The 18,680-nt window shown below is 53.5% G+C and overlaps 1 protein-coding gene and 1 long non-coding RNA gene across 2 annotated transcripts; one reads left to right on the top strand and one right to left on the bottom strand.

Moving 5' to 3' along the window:
• Positions 1 to 210: 210 nt before the first annotated feature.
• Positions 211 to 11,608, top strand: LOC135185430 (uncharacterized). The gene is made up of 4 exons (XR_010306479.1): positions 211 to 379; positions 8,785 to 8,848; positions 10,085 to 10,411; positions 11,451 to 11,608. It is a non-coding gene; the product is annotated as an uncharacterized LOC135185430 (long non-coding RNA).
• CXCL14 (C-X-C motif chemokine ligand 14) lies at positions 7,187 to 17,069 on the bottom strand. Its single transcript, XM_064162185.1, has 4 exons — positions 16,670 to 17,069; positions 15,580 to 15,685; positions 10,688 to 10,798; positions 7,187 to 8,366 (listed from the first exon to the last, which is right to left on the bottom strand). The coding sequence occupies exons 1-4, from the start codon at positions 16,731 to 16,733 to the stop codon at positions 8,351 to 8,353; spliced, it is 297 nt and encodes a 98-aa protein (XP_064018255.1). The 5' UTR covers positions 16,734 to 17,069; the 3' UTR covers positions 7,187 to 8,350.
• Positions 17,070 to 18,680: the final 1,611 nt, after the last annotated feature.

Below are 18,680 nucleotides of genomic sequence, written 5' to 3'. Positions count from 1 at the left end.
TTCTGCACATACAGATGGTGCTAGCCCCGAGAACCTTGTTCTGCTTATTTACTTCCCCAGAAACAAACGGGCTATGACTTTGGGGGGTTTATAGCTTTAAGTGGTTGGTGTTGTTTATCTCCATTTACCTGCTAATGACTCCCAGACCTCTGCCCCACACATCACACGCCAGGTGCTGAGAATTCAGCTCATCTCCCAGCTCCGCCCCCAAAGAGCAGCCTTAGCCTCCCGGCTCGCTGCGGCTGTAGCTGGTGGGAGCAGCCGCAAGGTGTCAACCTCCGCTAAGCTGCGGCTTGGAGCCAGCTCTGCTCGGCCGCTAGCAGCCGGGAGGGACATCCCTGCGCGGAGGCTCTGCTGGAAAACTCGGTACCTGCTGCAGGTAAGGGGGGCAGGTCCCCAGGATGTGGCAGATTAATTGCTTTATCGCTGGCCTTTGTTGTTATTCTTCAGTTCTAGTTGGTTTCCGTTGCGGTTTCCCACCGCAACTTTCCACTGCAGTTTACCCACGTCCAGCTTCTGTGTCGCTGTGTGCAGCAGAGGCAGTGGGGCTTGCTGCAAAGAGCCTGGTACCCGTTAGGCTTGGGCCCTTCTCTGTGAGCGAGAGAGCTGCTCTCGATTCCGTTGTGTGTGTCTGGGTAGTGAGTCACTGCTGCAAGTTCCTGCAGCTCTCGAGATCCGCCAGCAGCTGCTGGAGCTGCGCGCCCAGCCCAGCCCTCCCCTCCCGCGGGCCACAACACGCTGTAATTACCCTTAAACCAGAGCACCTGGCGTGAAACCAACCCTCTGGCGTCTCCTGGTGCAGCCAGCACAGAGCTGAAACTCTAGGAAAACAGGAAGGAGGTTGCTTTTTCCATGGAAAACTGCTTCTCCCAGTTTGTGTTTCAACTCCAGACCTTGTTGCTTTCTAGCTTCTATCAGCAACTTTTATGATCAAGGCAATCAAAGCTCCCAGGCAATGGCCTCCCTTGAGCATGTGCCTGTGTCCTGCTGTGGCACCAGTAGGACCAGCAAGGCAGTTTGAGCTGGGCCCCTGATGTGCTTGTTCCCTGGTCTGTGCCAAGCACCTGAGGTCAGATGAGGTTGCTCTGATCAGTAATGCTGCTGGCTTTGTGTCTTACATTCTGTGCTGGGTTTGTCCTCCTCCACCCCTCCCTTTTATTCTCATGATCTTGGAAGGATGCTTCCCAGGTATGATGAACCCAAGAAGTCCTGTTTATGCCTCCGAGTTGCAGTTGCTATGGTCCCTTTCTGGATCGCTGTTTGCAGGCAGTGCTATCCAGTGTGTTGCTCTGTAGAGTTGAAACGTTGGCTTTTCCCCTGCTGGGCACCACCAGACCTCCTCAGCTTCCTCACAGGTGCTCCCTTTGTGGGTGCAGCCTGTCGTGGTCCTGCTCTCAGCCTAAGCTGTACTGTGCTTATCAAGTGCAATGGCTTGCTGCAAAAAGAGCACCCCAAGGACCTTCAGATTCACAAGTGGCTCTAAGGCTTTCCTGTTCTCTTATCCCATAGCTTCCCAGAGCTGGGGCAGCCTGGGCCGAGTGTAATGTCTGCAGTGGTTCATGGGCAGGTGGTGCTGCTCAGAGCCAGGTGTGATGAGTTGAACATGATTGCCTTAGCAGAACTGTTTCAGGTGTTGTATAGGGATGGAGAGGGCACACCCTGCCAGTCACTGGGTTTGAATCGGAGAGGCAGCCCTTGGCAAACTGGTTCTTGCTGGGAAGAAGTGACACTTAGCCGGGAGTTACAGGTCTGAGGAGGGAGCTGAGGAGCTCTGAGCTGGTTTGTTTTTCCTAATGTGTTTGCAGAAGTGGTAAGTCTTCCAGGCTTAGAAAGGAAGCTGAAGTAAACCCCAAGGAAAAATGCAAATGGTGCAATTACGGAGGTAATGGAAATGGAGAAGTGTTTTTATGCAACACAATGGAATGGGCAATAATGAGGCGAAATTGCTGAGAGACAAAGGCAAAAGACATTTATCCTGGGATTAGGAAATTGCCAGAGCCCACTGCAAGGAGGGGGGGAGTTAAAAAAGCCTGTTGCAGCACTTCTTTTCCTTTAATAAGCTTCTTTTCTGGAGTCCTGAGTGTTCAGAGGTAGCACACTTAGTGCCTAGTAACCCAACAAAGCTTCGATTGCTGCCTCTGCAGAGGTTTTCTTTCCCTAGCAGGTTTCTAACCACCCAAAGACAGAGAGATCACTTGCTTCAGAATCCTTAATTAAACACAACAAAGAAGTGCAATTAGAGCTGTGTTTTGCTTCTGTCATCCAGCAGCTCTTGCAAACCTCCACCCCCTTTCTCTTGCCCCAAGATTTATGATGGGAATAAATCATAATTACTCCTCCAATTATCAGCCTCGAGCGAGCACCAGCAGGATTGGATTTTCCTTTCTTAGGGCACACTCTGAAACTCATCCAAGAGGAATTCACCATCCTCTGCTGTTGTGCAGGAGGAGAAACAACACCACAGGCACGGTGATTTTCCCAGGCCTTGGCTGCCTGCCTCCCTGTCACTTCATGTCATGTCATCCTTCCCTCTCGGGGTCCTGTGTGCCCGCTTGCAGCAGGACAGCTCCTGCCAGGCTGGATGCCCTCCATGTGTGTCATCAGAGCAGTCTCTGCCCAGAGAACTGATGGTGTGAACAGGCAAAAGCTGAGAGGAATAAAACCTAAGAGGATTTGAGTGCAACACAGGTGGGTAAAAGGACCAGAGGTGCAACCTGTCACCAGGTGTTGAGAACACAGATGCTCATGCATGCTACAGCTCTGCGAAGCTTTTCCTCCAGGGGTCTTGGCTTTGCTTTGGTGAAGTTGTACTCACACCTAGCAAGGGGAGGCCAGTTCTGCTTTCCAGGCAGGGAAGGTTATACAAGGCACACAGGATTTTATTGCTGCCAGGAAGTTGGATGGTCCAGACTGAGGACAGGACCCAAATGCAGCACCTGGACCACGGTAGCTGCATGGGTTGCTGCAAGCCCTGGGCTTGTTGCAGAGCTGGTGGCAGGAGGGAGAACCACAGGACATGAAGGCTGCATGGCTTGGTGCCCTGGGCAGGAACTCCTGATGGTTTAAGGAGTGTCTTGGGCAAGTGCTTTAGAAATCAGTCTTCCTAGGGTTGTGTTGCAATATAAGTGGTGACCTGGGGTGATGGGCTCAGCTCCTGTGGACACAGGAGGAGCCAGGTGTCCTCTGTGCCCTTAGCATGCATGGTCTGTGGTCCTGGGATCCTGACTGTAAACTTCCAAGCAGGTTTTGCAAACTACAGCTGCATGCTCTTTGCTCTGGGGGGTGGGGGCGATTGTGGTGTTTCCACACCCGGGTAAGGAAATGCTGCAGCCAGAACTTTTCTTGTAGTGCCAGGGAGGAGATTCCCAGAGTCAGCAGTGCAACAGGTAGGCTTCGAGAGGATTTGTAAGGCAGACGGCTGTGGAGGCAGCCTCGGGCTGTGCGGAAGGCTTTTGGTTGCCGCTAGATGTCCTCTCAGCCCTTTCCCCCGCAGCCATCTAGGCTGGTATTAGCTGGCCATGGCCCCGGAGCTGCCGGACACCAGTGTCACCAGGCTGACGAGAGCAAGGAACCCTGGACTGATGGCACCTGCCAAGCATCCCTTCGATCTCCCCCACCTTTGTCCAGGTAGTGCTGCCTAATAGAAATGGGGGTGCTTTGGAAGGCACTGCAAACCCAGCCGGGAGCTGTCACTGCAGCAGAGGTGACTCACGAGAGGTGAGGGTCCAAGGGGGCAGGCAGGAGGGACGAAAGGATCATGATTCTGCCTCTTCCAGGTGACAAAGATGATGAGCAAATGGTCTGACCGTTGTGCAGGTTTTTAGCTTACTTTCTGTGAAGCAGTAGCCTCAAGACCTCTGAGGCATGGGGTGTGGAGATGGAGAGGCAGCCTGCCCACAGCTGCCTGCTGGCAGGAAGCCCAGTTCAGCATGCTGGCATTTCCCAGCTGCCTGGGTGCCCAGGGTCCAGCAGGCAACCAACACTGCTGTGTCAGTGCCTACAAGCACCAAACATCTCTGTAAGCATCTGGAGCTCTGTGCTTGCAGTCACAGCTGCTGCTCCTCAGGCAGTGGCGATCCCAGGTGCTGTTCTGGGGTGGGTTATGTCAGGTGAAGGAACCAGAGGAAATCTGCTTTGGGGGACTTTGCCAGAAAGGTATCCTTGTGCCCAGCACATCTGGCTGCCTGTCCTGGATCCAAAGCCCAGACTCCACATCCCAGACCCAAACCCAGCTTGTCTTTTTCCAAGGGTGCTGAACAAGTGCTGAGGGAGCTGGGGGTGTGCAGCGTGGACTCAGGGCAGAGCTCATTGCTGTCTACAGCTACCTGAAGGGAGGCTGTAGCCAGGTGGGGTTGGGCTCTGCTGCCAGGCACTCAGCGACAGAACAAGGGGACACCGTTTCAAGCTGTGCCAGGGGAGGTCTAGGCTGGATGTTAGGAGGAAGTTGTTGGCAGAGAGAGTGATTGGCATTGGAATGGGCTGCCCAGGGAGGTGGTGGAGTTGCTGTCCCTGGAGGTGTTGAAGCCAAGCCTGGCTGGGGCACTTAGTGCCATGGTCTGGTTGATTGGCCAGGGCTGGGTGCTAGATTGGACTGGATGAGCTTGGAGGTGTCGTCCAACCTGGATGGTTTTGTGATTCTGTAAGTGGGGGCTTCAGCTGCTGTGCACACCTGGGTTTAGATGCCTGGTTTTCGGAAGCAAACTCCCCAGAACGTGACTGGTGTTTCACCTGAGCTGAAGGGAAATGTGGCCTGGACAATTCAGGCTCTGCTCTGTCTTACATAGAACCTGTGATGTGACACCAGGTTGCTTGGGAGACCTTTGCCCTCGGACATGCACAGCTCCCTGGCCGTGGGTCTCAGCGGGGTGGTGGCATTTGATTCACCTGTGTTTGTATTTCCTGTGAACGTGGATCCCAAAGGGACCCATCCCTGATGTCTGATCATCTCGGAGAGCGTTTGTGTTGCTGTAAAACTGCCCCCACCTCCCCACCCAGGGCTGGCACCTGTGCAGACCTCTAGAATTCTCTGGCTTTACCATAGAGTCCCACATTTGCTCCCTGATGGAACCTCGTTAGTGTGGGGCCAGCTCTCCCTCCATACGGATGCGGTCGGGAACGGTCCCCACGTGTGCAGGCATCTGACAGCCTCCTGCCTTGATTTAGGGCCCCTGGGGGGAGCTGGGGCACAGCAGGCAGCCAGAGCTGCCAAGAGCACTGCTCTGCCTTGCGCAGACCACCAGGCAGCTATCACTTCTTAATAAACTTCTTGGCCACTGCTGCCCCAGCCCATATATGAAGAAGTGCAAGGCAAGTGGTGAAAGGATCTGTATAGGGTTACTAATCCCACCTAGCACTCTGGCCGGGGGGGCAAGGCAGGTCTCCCTGCTATTGTGTCCCCTCGCTGCAGCTGCTTGGGTCACCCTCAGGCTTTTATTAAACTAAAACCTGATAGTGCTGCCTTTGAATGAGTGCAGCCTGTGGATGCTCGAGAGGGAGAGATGGGATGGCCAGGAAAGTCTTGTGAGAAGGGCTCGGTGCTCTGTCTCTGTGTGCTTCTGGCCACAGGCAGGGTTCTGGGGAGCAACTTCCCAGTATCACAGAGTTGTTCTGTTTGGGAAAGAGCTTTAAGATCGCTTTGTAGGTTAGATGGGGGCAAGCAGCTGCCAGCTGTGCTCCTTGGAGCGTCTGTGAAGGGTTTACATCCTTGTAACGCAGCGTTGGTGCTTGGGGAAAGGAGCTGTGGTGTCTGCTGCTGCTATCTTACCCTGCAAATGCTCAAGCTCTTAGGGAAGGGAAATGGGTAACTGGTGAGGAGTTGGGGCTGGCTGGGTCATGCTCACACCATACTGAACAGCTGAGTTGTTCAATCTGAACAGTTTCCTCTGTTGCCATCTCTTATTGGTGGTTTTGGTCTGGCAGATGAACCCAGAGCTGAGAGCCATTTGCAGAGGCTGTGCCCTGGGTGACCTGCACCTCAGTGCTGCATTTGGGCACCGCGGCTGTGCACAGCATTCCTGAGGGAGCCTTAACCAGCTCTTGTGCAAGCATCCGTGGGGGCTTTTCCAGGAAACACACTGCCCAGTAGTCATTACATCAGCACAAACCTTTTACTGAGGTCTGTGGTGAAATCAACTCCTCAGGCAGAAAGGACTTTTGTTAAAATGTGACTTGAAGGCTGGGGGGGATGGGGAGAGAGCTTGGCGTGCCCGTGGGCATAGGCTTGCCTGGGGACCAGGTTCAGATGCTCAGCCCCAAGCTCTGCATCATGGTTGAGGTCCCCAGGGGCTTAATTTCTGAAACATTTTAGGATCTTTCTCAATCATTTTACTGATCAGCATCTGAAGCTTGTAGCTCCATCCCTGTGCAGGGCAGGAAAATACTTTGAAATCTGAGAGCTCTTTCTCTTCCAGCTCTACCAGGGCCTCGCCACCACTACATAACGACACAGGGTGGCTGTGTGTGCATATCTGGGGGTCCCTTCTTTCTTTTTATTCTCTCTGAACGGGAGGAAATCCTTAAGCTGAGGCCAAGCATTGCGCCAGTTGTATAACGGCAGATGACTGGCAGAACTTGCACTGAGCCCAGCGGCAGCCCCGTGCAGAGCCTTCGCGCAGCTGGGAGCAGGCAGGATGGAGCACGGTGCGGGGGCGGGGGGGCACCCGGTGAGGGTTTAAAACGCTTAAACTTTCTGGCTTTCTCCCTCCCCAGCTGTTGGTCTCTGCAGTCGGGGAGCGACGCAGGAGCCTTGCTGGGTGCAGAGTCCCCTCCCTTTGGGTGAGGGCAGAGACTGCACGGCAGGAGGAAGGGTGGCTCACGGGTTCTGGTGCCTGGCTTTCGTCCTACAGCTGTCCTTAATCTAACCAAGGACTGTCTAAATCTCTTCATTTCACCCATGGGTGTGGATTCAGCGTGGTGGGTTTACATTTCTTGACCAGGAGGCTAGAGGTGCATGGCATAGCTCTTCCTTACCTAACAAATTCCTCAGCCTCTGGGCAAAGCTTGAATCCTGAAATGAGAAAGGGAACTAACCTGGGCTGGAATCACATTTTTCTAGTTCAAACCCCCGTTTCTCTGAGGCAGCTTTGATTCTGTAGTGTTCTTCTCCTGTCCAGTTCATCCACCAAAATCTTAATGAGAAGCTCCCTGGCAGCTATAGGAAGTTAAAAGCAATTATCATATATAATACTTATTTTTTTAATAGATTTTTATTACTTTTAATTTTCTCCCCATTGGTCTTAGAAAGAAATATGAAATCTGCATGCAACCTCTAAAATATTTCAAACATTTAAATAGCATAGGGTGGTGGAGCAATACAGTACATCATACAGAAAGAGAATACAGGGAGACTTCCTACAGCTCATTTGCAAAGGGGAAGGGTAGCTCTGTCAGGTCGAAAAGAGGAATGCACTGCTCAACACTGAAGTGTTACATTCAAAATAACGAATATGTTGTACTGTGACTAAGACACAGGTAGGGATTTATATGCTTGCCCTATAATTTATCTCCCCCCTCCATAAAAAGGTGCCTGTGAGAGGCTTGCTGTCGTTGCTATAAACCTAGGAAATCATACACAAGTCTTGAAGCTTAAAATGTCTTAGTGCTGGAGCCACAAACTTGCTGTAAGAACTTCAGGTGGAAACAAAGAAACCAAACCCAACAGTTCCGTAGCAATAAAACCGACCCAGAGCTGCTCTCCGCTGCGTGCAACACCGAGTGGGAGCCGCGGTCTGCGCCCCCTCGCAGCAAGGCTTCCAGCCCCTCGCCGGAGAGGCGCACGCGTGGGCTCCACACTCGCCTGACCGCCTGCTGAGGGACCTCGGTTCTGTGCTTACAGCCAACACCTTTCAGTGGCATCTTCCCCGGCAGACTTTGTCTTTGGTCCCTGCTTTGCCCAGCTACGCTGGAGGCTGCGAGTGCGATGCCCGAGCACGGCGCCGCAGCGGGGCGAGGGGCGCGGCTGTGTAACCGACTCCTTAGCAACTGTGTCTGACTGTCTAGTGAGCTTATAAAGCTCGATTGCAATCATAGTGAAGTATGAATGAATAACAATAAAAACAACCCCCCCAAAACCAAACCAAACCTCTTGAAAACGCAAAGCAGGAGTTCTCCCAGCCTGGGGACGGAGCAGACGGGTGTGGGACCTGGAGTGCAGCAGATGTTGTGGCATCTGGAAGCAGGTGGCTGGCTATAAAATGTAAAAACTGACCCTTGGTAAAAAGTGCCTCTTTTATATATATAACAGAGTAATACAGAATTTGTGTCTTATGTCTGTGAGCAAGAAAGACTTTTCTGCAGAGCCCAGTCCTACACCAGCCAAGGGAGTCTGCTCCATTCCGCACGCTGCTTCCTTTTATTCTTCATACACCCTGAATGGAAGGAAAGCCAAGAGCTGAGTGTTTGAACTAGGCATGAAACAACTCCCCAGTATTATTAAGAATAGCCCCCCTCAAACAACCACAATGTAACCTCAGAAACCACGTTTTTAGCCTTTGCATAAGCACCCGCCTAAGTCCTTGATTTCAGTGATAGGTTCCTCTCCATACAGCATCTGGAAGAGGGTTGGACTTTGACACCAGCACACGTTGGAAGTGTGTGGAGAGCAACCTGCTCTGCTGTGATCGTCAGGATGCAGGAGAGGAAATCCATATCTGCTAAGACACTGTAAATGCTGGAAGCCCCTTGTGTCATGTACAGCTGTTGAAACCTATCCAGACCTGCATGTAGACCATAAATCCACAGTATCTCCTGTGCTGAGAATGAGAGCAGACTCTTCTTACTCTATAGCTTCAGAAGACTGCTTGGCAGGCTCATGTGCTGAAAACCCCTCCTCTGGACAGGCTCTTCCAGTGTAAGTGGTCTTCCATGGCATGGGGAAAAGAGGGGCAAGGCTATTCTGGGGGCAGAGATTCATATCTGTGCTGCATTTGGCTTTGAACTCTCTGCCTTTTCCTGGGAAGCAGAGCAGTGAGTTGGGTACAGCTGGAGCTGAAAGCACTGACAAATTGTTTATTCATGATGAGGATGTGGTTTAAATTAGTCTCTTTGTCTGAAGCACTCACTTGAACTGCTTCAGCTGCAGCTGGGCTTACTGCCCTGTGTCCTGTTAGCAGTGGGGGGACCTAGGTACAGTGCAGTGGTGGCATGTGCCAGCTCTGGGCAAGGAGAATGAGGTAGAACACTGAAGGTTGTGCTGCATCGCTTCTGCACACCCCTGGCAGACAAAGTCTTGGGGATGCTGGGCTTGCTGTGCCCCCTCCTCTCCCTGGCAGCAGGGACAGCCTCCCTCCTCTGTAGGAAAGCCTCGACCTGATCCTTCTTTTGGGTGATGGAGGAGCTCAAGTGCAGCAGGAGATGGTCTGCAGTGCCCGGGCCCTGACTCTCTCAGCCTTGCATGGAGCATCTCTGTTCTGATTAGGGGAACCCTGCACCTTGCCTGCGGGCACAAGCCCATGGCTGAGCATCCTTAATGACACCTCCTTAAGGTGAAAAGGGAGGATGAGTGTAACTGTGTGCTGAGGAAACAGCCAGGGCTTCCCACGTGCTTTGTGGACAGAAGCAGGGGAGCTGGCCAGGGAGCTCAACACCCACCACAGCTCAGTGCTGCAGCATCAGCCACACTGCTGGGTACTGCAGGGAGCTCAGCAGTGCTTTCCATCCGCTGAGAGATGTGGTTTGATGCTTACTGATCTCATCTGAGGTCGGTTTGGGTGAGCAAGTTCCTCATCAGTTGAGGAGGATCAGGGTTTGGGGGCACTGTACTGCTCGTGCAAGCTCTGGGCCATGGCTAGAGTTGGGCAGCTGCCCTTAATTAGAATCACAGAATGGTTTGAGTTGGAAGGGACCTTAAAGACCATCCGGCTCCAAACCCCCTGCCATGGGCAGGGGCACCTCCCAGTAGCCCAGGCAGCTCAAAGCATCATCCAGCCTGGTCTTAAACACTGCCAGGGATGAGGCATCCACAGCTTCTCTGGGTAACCCCTTCCTGTGTCTCACCACCCTTAGTGGGGAAGTATTTCTTTTAAGGTCCAACCTAAATCTACCTTCCTCGAGATTCAAACCATTGCCTCTTGCTCTGTCACCACAGGCCCTTATAAACACTAAGAAATGTCACCACTGGCCACCAACCAGCAGGAATTTGCTTCTCTCAGTCTCTCATCTGTGATGGATGGTTTGCAACAAGAAGGATAATCCTCTTTGCAAGGGAGAAGGTGGCATAGCCTCTTACCAGGGAGTCACTGTTCTTTGGGGAATGACACACCAGTTAAAGCTGACAGAGACCTGCGTCATCAGATGCCAGTGATCTGGGGGTGGTGTGGCAGGGCACTCTCTTCCAGCTCTGCTGACTGCTCCCCTTCTGATCGAGTGGAAGGAACTTAGCTTTTCATCTGGGCTTCTCACCCGTAGAAGGCAGGTGAGTTGGTGTAAATGACTGGGAGCCTCAGCTTAACAGAAAATAATTACTGGTTAGAGCTGGCACAACCTAATCCTAAAATAGAAGTGGGGCCTGCAGGAAAGAAATGGCATCAAGAGCATCCATTTACAGCTGCCGTTGGTAGTGGATTGCCCCCTCCCTGCTGGAGAGGGCGTTTGTGCTGTGTGCATGTCCTTGGGTGCTCTACATCTGAATGCTGCTGATCACCCCATTTCCCACCAAGGCTTCTCCCCCACTGAGCAAATCCCTACTCACCTGCCTTTCTCTTTCCATACTCTGTACCACTTGAGCAGCCTGATGGTGTTCTGGCGCTTGGGGTTCAGGCAGTGCTGCTGCTCCCCTCTCACCCGCGTCCACAGAGTCACGCTGCAAGGGAAGGGAGCAGAGGTGGTCACAGAATGCCTTCAGCTGCAAGGGACATCAAAGATTATCCAGTTCCACTCCCACCTGCTGGTCCCACTACACCAGCTTGCTCAAAGCCTCATCCAGCCTGGTCTTAAACACTTCCAGGGACAGGGCATCCTCAGCTGACCTGGGCAACCTGTGTCAGTGTCTCACCACCCTCACGGGGAAGAGCTTCTTCCTAATGTCCAGTTCAAACCCACCCTGCCTCTAGTTTCAAACCATTGCCCCTTGCCCTATCACCACCTGTTGTGGGAGACCTGGGACACACCAGTCCTCCCCTCCTGCTCCCGTATCAGTCAGGGGGATCTCATCTAGGTGGACAGTGGAAGGGTTTTCATACTCTGTGTTTTATGGCAGATATTGAGAGCAGGTCTTTGGCCGCTGTCAGTCAGTGCAGTGTGCTGCTGGAGGAAGGCCTACCTGCTCTTTTTGACCAGTGGGTTTGCTCTGCCTGTTCAGTATTGTCTCTTGAGGTTAATAGCTGCTTTACTTAGGGCTCACTCAGGCAACCCCAAAGTCTTTGCACGACGAGACTCCTCCCTCGTGCTCAGCGGTGCTGTACCCAAGGGAAGAGATCAGCTCCGTTGATGTTTTTTCCTTTCTTTTTTTTCAGTCCTCAGCACTTCAAACACTTTTACCTGCCTGTGTGCTGCTGTGCCCAGCAAACTAACTCTGAGCCCCAGCATGCAGTCCTGGGGGCTTCAGCTTCCTCTGCTCCCAGGCTAACCCTGCTCTCCTTGCCAGCACCAGCAGCTCAGTGTCCCCTCAGCGTCAGGACAAAGTGTGCCAGGAGGCAAAACACAGCAAAGGGCTTCCTGTCGCTTTGGGTTCCTCCTGGAGGGCTTAGTGAAGCCATCAGTGGTTGCTCTCCACAACCAAGGTGACATGAGAGACCTGGAGCTGCATCCCATGAGAACAGCTTTCCAGAACTGTCAAGGCTTCTCAGGGCTCAAACCCAAGCAGTTTTCTGGTTTTGTTATGAATTTTGTGATTTAAAAAAAAAACCCAAACCTACAAAACCAAAACCCCACTACCACCACAACAACCCCCGGGAAGACAGCCCAAGCCCCAAGTTTTACTTGGAATTAGCCTTTTTCCCCCCCCTGAAATGCCACCCACAGCAGCAAAACCACAGGTTTTGGTTGAACCAAAGCACCGTAGTGGAATGATCTGAATGCTGCTAGAAACGTGAGTCCAGCGCTGGCAGGAAAGCAGAAGGAGCTGACATGCTGCCAGGCTGCCTTTGTGCTTTGGCTCAGGAAGGAGCTGTTTATCTTCCAACAGAAGACAAAACGCTTGCAGCCCTTCCCAACTCACCCTTATGGTGCAGAGCTCAGCTAAGGGTCCCGGCATGTTCCTCATTTTAGGTTTATACAAGGTGTTAAGAGTTCTTTCTGCTCAGTTAACCTTCCCTGCCCCCCTTTCTGCTCCCCCAGCTGTGGGGTGCAGTCACAAAAAGCTCAGGTGTAATCTCCAGGTTTCTTTCTGGGAGGATGTGGCCCTTTCCCCAGTGTGTCTCCAAGAGCCTCTGCAGCTGCAGACATCAGAAGAGGAAGGAGTGCTGCTAAAATGTACAGTGTCTGTTCTAAGGTTGCTCCCAGGCTGCCCCTCGCAGGGTCAGATGTGCCCGAGCAGGGGATTTGCCTGTAGCACTGACGGGGAGGGAAGCCAAACCTTCCCTGAAGGCACAGGGATTGCAGGATTTAAGGAACTGAGGCTTGTGCGAAGCTCTGAAGGAGCCACCTTGTCAGCAGTGCCAGCTGCATTTGCAGACCTCCACTTGGGCTTCTCTTCTGACAAACCACAGAGGGTATTTCCAGAAAGCCATGGACCAGCTGGAGTGCAGGAGGCAGACAGGGGAGCTCCTGAAAGGCAGCGAGCCCAGCACCTGCACCAGGAGCGGCGAAGGATGGGCTGGATTTGCCCGAGCCTGCAGCCTGAGGAGGGTGCAAGGTTTGCCTCTCGGATGAGCTGGGTCTCTTCCCAGGCTGTGTTGTTTGGTGTTGATGCTGGAGGCTTTGCAGTAGAGGAGATGTTCTCAGGGCAGCCCCATAGTCCTCTGTGGTCCCCATGATTTGGACACAGGGTTGGGTGGTAGCATTTTGGGGCACTCTGAACTGATCTGCATCTGCTTTAGGGAATGCTGATCCAACAGATCAGCAGGGGCTGTGCCTCAGAAGAGGTTGCAGAAGCTAATACCCTGAGTGAGGAAATCTGGATGGGCTGCAAGAAGAGGTTGAGACAGATGGAGAAGGGACTGAAACAGCAGAATTTACACCTCCAGTGAGGGATTTAGAGCATGAGCTCATACCAGGGGTGTGTGCTGAACTGTCCCTTAGCTGCCCAGGGCTTGGTGGCTGGACCCTTGATGCATGGTGTCACAATTTTCCCTGGCATGTCTATGCCTCTAGGGCTGTGATGAGCACCCCTGGGTTAGTTTGTGACCTTCTGAGCTTCATGTCCCCATGGGTCTCATCTGCAGGCATGGTGCGGCTGCTCCTCTGCCTACAAACCCACTGTCTCCGTGCCCAGGAGCATCCTGGCCCTGCTCCTTTTGTCCCATGCTGACTCAGGGTGTGCCATCTACCTTGACCATCCCTCGAGTGAGGCTCTCAGCAGTGTTCGCTCCTCAGCAGCTCTTCTTGCCCCAGCACATCCTCATCTTTAAGACAGGGCAATACACGGAGAGGGGCTGGATCCTTCCAGGCAGGGAGAATTAAACCTCCCTCCTATTTTATGCTGCTTTTCCTCATACAGTCACAGCCTCTGCTACATGTACCAGCAATCCTGACAGCTTTTGTCTATGCTGAGGGCTCCATTTAGCTGTCTCTTGCCCTGTACCAGAGCTCTGGGGGGGTGGGAGTAGTTATGGCCAAAGGCAAATTCCTTCCTGCACCCCCATACCTGCTACTCCTCTGCCAAACATGGTTGGCATCGTGTTTCTGCTGTATGGAAAGATAGGAGGGCTTTGGAGGCGGGCAGGAGGAGCCTCGGCACTGACAGCTCGCTTTAGATGATCACTGCAGCAACAGAAACTCAGTTGCAGGAATTTTTAGCTCTTCTGTGCCTTGTCCAGAGATTTCCCAGGTTGATTGGTTCTCAGAATATTAATTTCAGTTTCCTTTCAGTGCTGCCCTCAGCCTGCGTTGGGGCAGCTGGCTAGGCAGTGACAGCAGCACTCAGCCCTGCTTGCCCCTCCAAGAGCAGCAGGAGCAATGGGGCGGCTCTGATCCCGCGGCTGCTGCAAGCCCAGGGCAACCCTCTGGGCTTGAACAGCACTGCAGTGCTATCCAGCTGGGAAAGCCACTGCTCCTGCACAGTGTTCCAGCTTTCGGACTGGGATTGAAATGCTGCACCAATGAGATTGATTTTTACACTGCTCCCCAGCTGCCTTGGGGCAAGTACCTGGGGTGCAAGGGGTTAGTGCTCCTCCACACTATTGCTTTGCTATTGAAAGGTCAAAGGAAAGCTGCTGCAAGCCTCTGATTCAGGCAGTGATGTTCTGCAAGCACTTTTCTGTTCAGGCCACCATCAGCTGAGTCAGGCTTCGAAGAGCTGGGTCTGCGTTCCCTGGGCTAAGCTCTGCTCGCAGCGATGCTGGCGTAAATCTGGAGGAAGCCTGGGGCAGTCTGGCTCTGTTGCTCCTCCATACACTGTCTGGTGAACCATATATCTCCATAAGGGCAGGATCAGGCTCCCATGGTATCTCCTTGTTTGTGCCAGTTGGACAGGCAGGATTTGGCCCCCTGGGCATTACATAGCTCAGGAGGTGGTGTGTGTCTTGGCTGGACAGGACTTGGATCCGTCTGCGGAAGCACCTTTCTAACATTAAGCAAAAGGCAACTGCTCACAGAGAGCCCAGACCCTGGAGTAAATCAGTCCTTGGAGCTCTGGCAGCAAGAGGGACTCTGGAGTTCTGGCAGCTGCTCTTGGGACCCTTTTCCTCCCACTCTTAGGTGGAAAAGGGGATCAATGCAGTCTTCTTGACTTAGCTGGTCCTTATCCATCCCCATGTGCTGGTTGAATGGTGCTTTGTTGGGGGAATCTTAAGATATCCGAAACAGGACAGGAATAAAAACCTCAAGAAACCCGTATTTAAAACCTGAAACTCCTCCTTTTGAGTGAGTCAGAGAGGTCAAAACCCCTGTACCTGCCTTGCCTCTGGCAGTCGCTACATGGCTTTGAGCTTTCAGGCACAGTTGATTCCGGCTGGCAGTGAGGTGAGGAGGAAGGGGTTTGCTTTCCTGCTGGGCAATCCCATGGAAGGCAAAGGGATAGCTCTGGGACAAGGCAGGCAAAAATCTGACTCTGGTTGGGAGAAATCTTCCTTGCAGAACCTTCCAAACTCTGCCAATGTTCTCCTGGGAGCTCAGCATAAGCTGAGTAAAGAGCTTAGAGCTCTACACCGAGCAGCTCGGAGCAGGATTTGTCCCTGTCTCCACTTGGACTAATGATTATCCTTTTATTGCTGATGATTATCCTTTTATTGCTACTTGGAAATGTTTCTTTGAGCAAAAGGAGAAAAAAACAATCCTCTCCTCCAGCTGGGGGTTTTGATCAGAATGGCACAGTTGGCTCGTTTGGCTGGTGGGCTCTCTTCCCACATCTGATAAAGGAACTATTCCCAGAGATCTGCATGCCAGGGCACGAGGGAAAACAAAGGCAAGGAAGGACCTTGCAGAATAAGGTAAAGCACTTGGGCTGAGAGGGAAAGGGCAGGCAACGAAGGAAGGGAAACTTACATAATCATCTCCTCCACGCAGAACGGGTACCTTGGTTTGATCTCCAGCTTCCGGACGTTAGAGAACCTTATTTTGGGGCCTTTTCTCGAGCATTTGCACTTCACGCCTACAAGGAAAAGCATTTTCTCATCCGCCCGAGCAGCCTGCGCGTACCAAGCGTCCCTGCCCCGCCAGCCTGCGTGCGCGCACGGACTTCCCCTCGCCCCTTCGCGCCTCGGCGGGGAGAAGCTGGGGCTTTGTTGTGCTGCCGGGCTCCCAGGGAGCGAGGCTTTCCCTGCTACATCCCGGGATAAAAGCTGGGGGGTTGTGATGATACCGAGCTTAAAAAGAACAACATTGCCTCTGCTGTATCGCCAGGCAAAAAGCTAGTGGCTCTCTGGGAAACGTGCTCTAGAGGCTCGGGGGGAGCGGGGAGGTTTCAGAGCACACCTGCTGGGATTAAATGTGGCTGTGCTTCACAAGGAAGGGAACCAAAGAGATGGAGCCCGCCTCAAACTGGGCAAGCAGAGCCGCATCTCGGCTACTTTCTCCTTCGCACGCATCTCCCTGGGACTTTGCAGGGCTCTCAGCCGTGTGCCCTGGCAGGGATGCTGTGCTGCATTGGTAGCCAGACCGTAAGAAGCTGAGGGGTTTTAAAGCATCACTCCTGTGCCCAGCAGTAGGTAGACTCTGGCGCGATCTGAATCTGTCCCACCTCAGTAAATCCACCTCTATTTTCCATACTATTTCCATTTCAGCTTTCCAAACCCCTCTCAGGTTGGAGGAGATATTCGAGCTATATTCCTGAATGCAACTGGGTCTTGAAGGTCTCTTCCAACCGAGATGATTCTGTGGTTCTAAGAGCAGCAGAGCCCCCAGCATGACCTCCCACCCGGGGAGCTGGGGCTGCTTGTCTGCCATGAAGAGCACAACTTTGGCTCCTGTATTTTCCTTCTACTCCCACCTTTGAAAAATTTGTAGCCCCTTACCCCACAGATACAACACACCACATGCAAAGAACAACTAAACCCAATTCAGGGCTACCAAGAGGCAGAGCAAACTGAGTGGAAAAAGAGCTTTAGGTGGGAAGAAGCAGAATAAACCTACTTACCCTCTGTGCTGGCCAAGCACATGGCGATGAACAGCACAAGCAAAGCTGCTGTCAGGAGCTTCATGGTGAGGCAGCAGGTACCTAAGGAGATGCCAGGGATTTGAAATGTGCTTGCTCCCCTCGGGTTTGTCCCTCCTTGTCCCTGGGGCTGGATGTCACCAGGGAGAGGACAGCAGAGAGCGGCTGCCTGCCGCTGCCTGCCGCTGCCTGCGCTCTGCCGCTTTCCTCCCCTTGTCCTCTTTTAAAACAGCTCCCGCTGCCCTTGCTCCCGGCTCATTAATATGCAGAACGACTCCACGGCTCCCTCCGCTTCCTCAGCCCCGGAGGGGAGGGAAGGGACCGGCCCCGGCACCCCGCGGCCCCGGGGAGGGGGGACACAAACACCCCTCCCCGCCCCAAGCATCCCGGGGGTGGGAGCGCAGGCGATGGCGCTGCCCCTGCCCCTGCCCAGCTGGACCAGTTCTCACCGGGAGGAGGTTTGCTGGGGGGCTGAGGGTGTGTTTGGATGAACGGGGCTGTTAGGTGGAGGATAAAAAGCCCGGACCTGCTTGTGACCGCTCCAGAAATTCCGGCGCGCCTCGGGAACGGGACCTGGGGAGGTCTCACCTGGGCAGGGATGTCACCTACTGACTCCAACGCGGGCTTTAGCTTTACACTGCTCTCTACATCTAAAGCAAAGCTTAGTGAATTTAACCGGGGGGAAAGAATAATTCCTGGGAGCGTTGTTAGGTGAGTTCAGAGTGTGGAATGATTCAGGAAATCAGATCCATTTATGATTGCTTTAATGAACTCTCCAACAGTGTTCTGCTCCATGAAGAACAGGCAGGACCTTCAGGCGGGGAGAGACTTTTTTTTTTCTCCCTCCCAGAGTCTGTTTCTGATCTCAGCAGCAGCTAAAACAGCATCTTTAGAATCCAGATTGCAGACTTTTGCCTGTGTAGCTGAAACGTGTGAAGATGGGAGTCGGGTCTAATCCCCTTCGTGGTTTTATAGCCCAACCACCCCGCAGATAAGTGCCTCAGCCGCTCCCGCCCCGGCGGCTCTCAGCCCCGCTCCCCGTTGCGCACCCGCGCAGGCTGCCGAAGCCACCCCGAGCAGCCAGGCTGGCAGCTCCGGCAGCGCTGGGCAGGGCTCTCGGCGCGCTCCCGCTCCGCTTGCATTTTAAGTTTCGCACATGGCTGTGCTCCTGCAGGCTCCCATTGGCAGCCGCCATCCCCACCGCCTTCCCGGCCCGGGTGCTGGCAGCCTGCGAGTACAGCCCTACCACACACAGCCTGCACGTTGCTCGCAGGCAGCTGCCTTGTTCCTGGCTCCGGCTTCCCTGCGAGACGTGTCCGCACGCCGGGAACAGCCTGACTCCGCGCCCCTGCGTGGATGGGGGTGCTGGCGTGGGTGGGTAGCCAGCCATGTGCGTGGTGGCCCAAAAAGCCAGCTGTGAACTGAGCTGCCTCAAAAGATGTGTGGCCAGCGGGTCAAGGGAGGGCATTCTGCCCCTCTACTCTGCCCTTGTGAGACCCCCACCAGCAGTACTGTCTGCAGCTCTGGGGCCACCCACACGAGAAGGTGCTGCTGAACACAGTCCAGAGGAGGGCCACAAAGATGGTCAGAGGGCTGAAGCACCTCTGCTATGAGGACAGGCTCAGGGAGTTGGATTTGTTCAGCCTGCAGAAGAGAAGGCTCCAGGTCAACTTTCTAGCAGCTTTCCAGCACCTGAAGGGGGCTGCAGGGAAGCTGGAGAGGATCAATGACAGGAGAAGGGGCAGGGGTTTGAAACCAAAGCAGGGAGGATTTAGGTTGGACATTAGCCACCCTTCAGTATGAGCGTGTGAGACACTGCAGGGGGTGCCCAGAGGAGTTGTGGATCTCTCATCCCTGGAAGTGTTTCAGACCAGGCTTAAACCCTTCCAACCAAGCCATTTTATGATTCAATGCAAGGAGCTTTTGGGGTGAAAGAGCTGTTCCTGGGAAGGCTTCTGTGGCTGCTGCTGCTGCTGCTGTTAGGGAGTGTCAA

Source organism: Pogoniulus pusillus, chromosome 22 (genome assembly GCF_015220805.1).
Source record: "Pogoniulus pusillus isolate bPogPus1 chromosome 22, bPogPus1.pri, whole genome shotgun sequence".
NCBI lineage: Eukaryota > Metazoa > Chordata > Aves > Piciformes > Lybiidae > Pogoniulus > Pogoniulus pusillus.
Note: the sequence above shows the minus strand (reverse complement) of the source record. Positions and strands in the feature narration are given on the sequence as shown.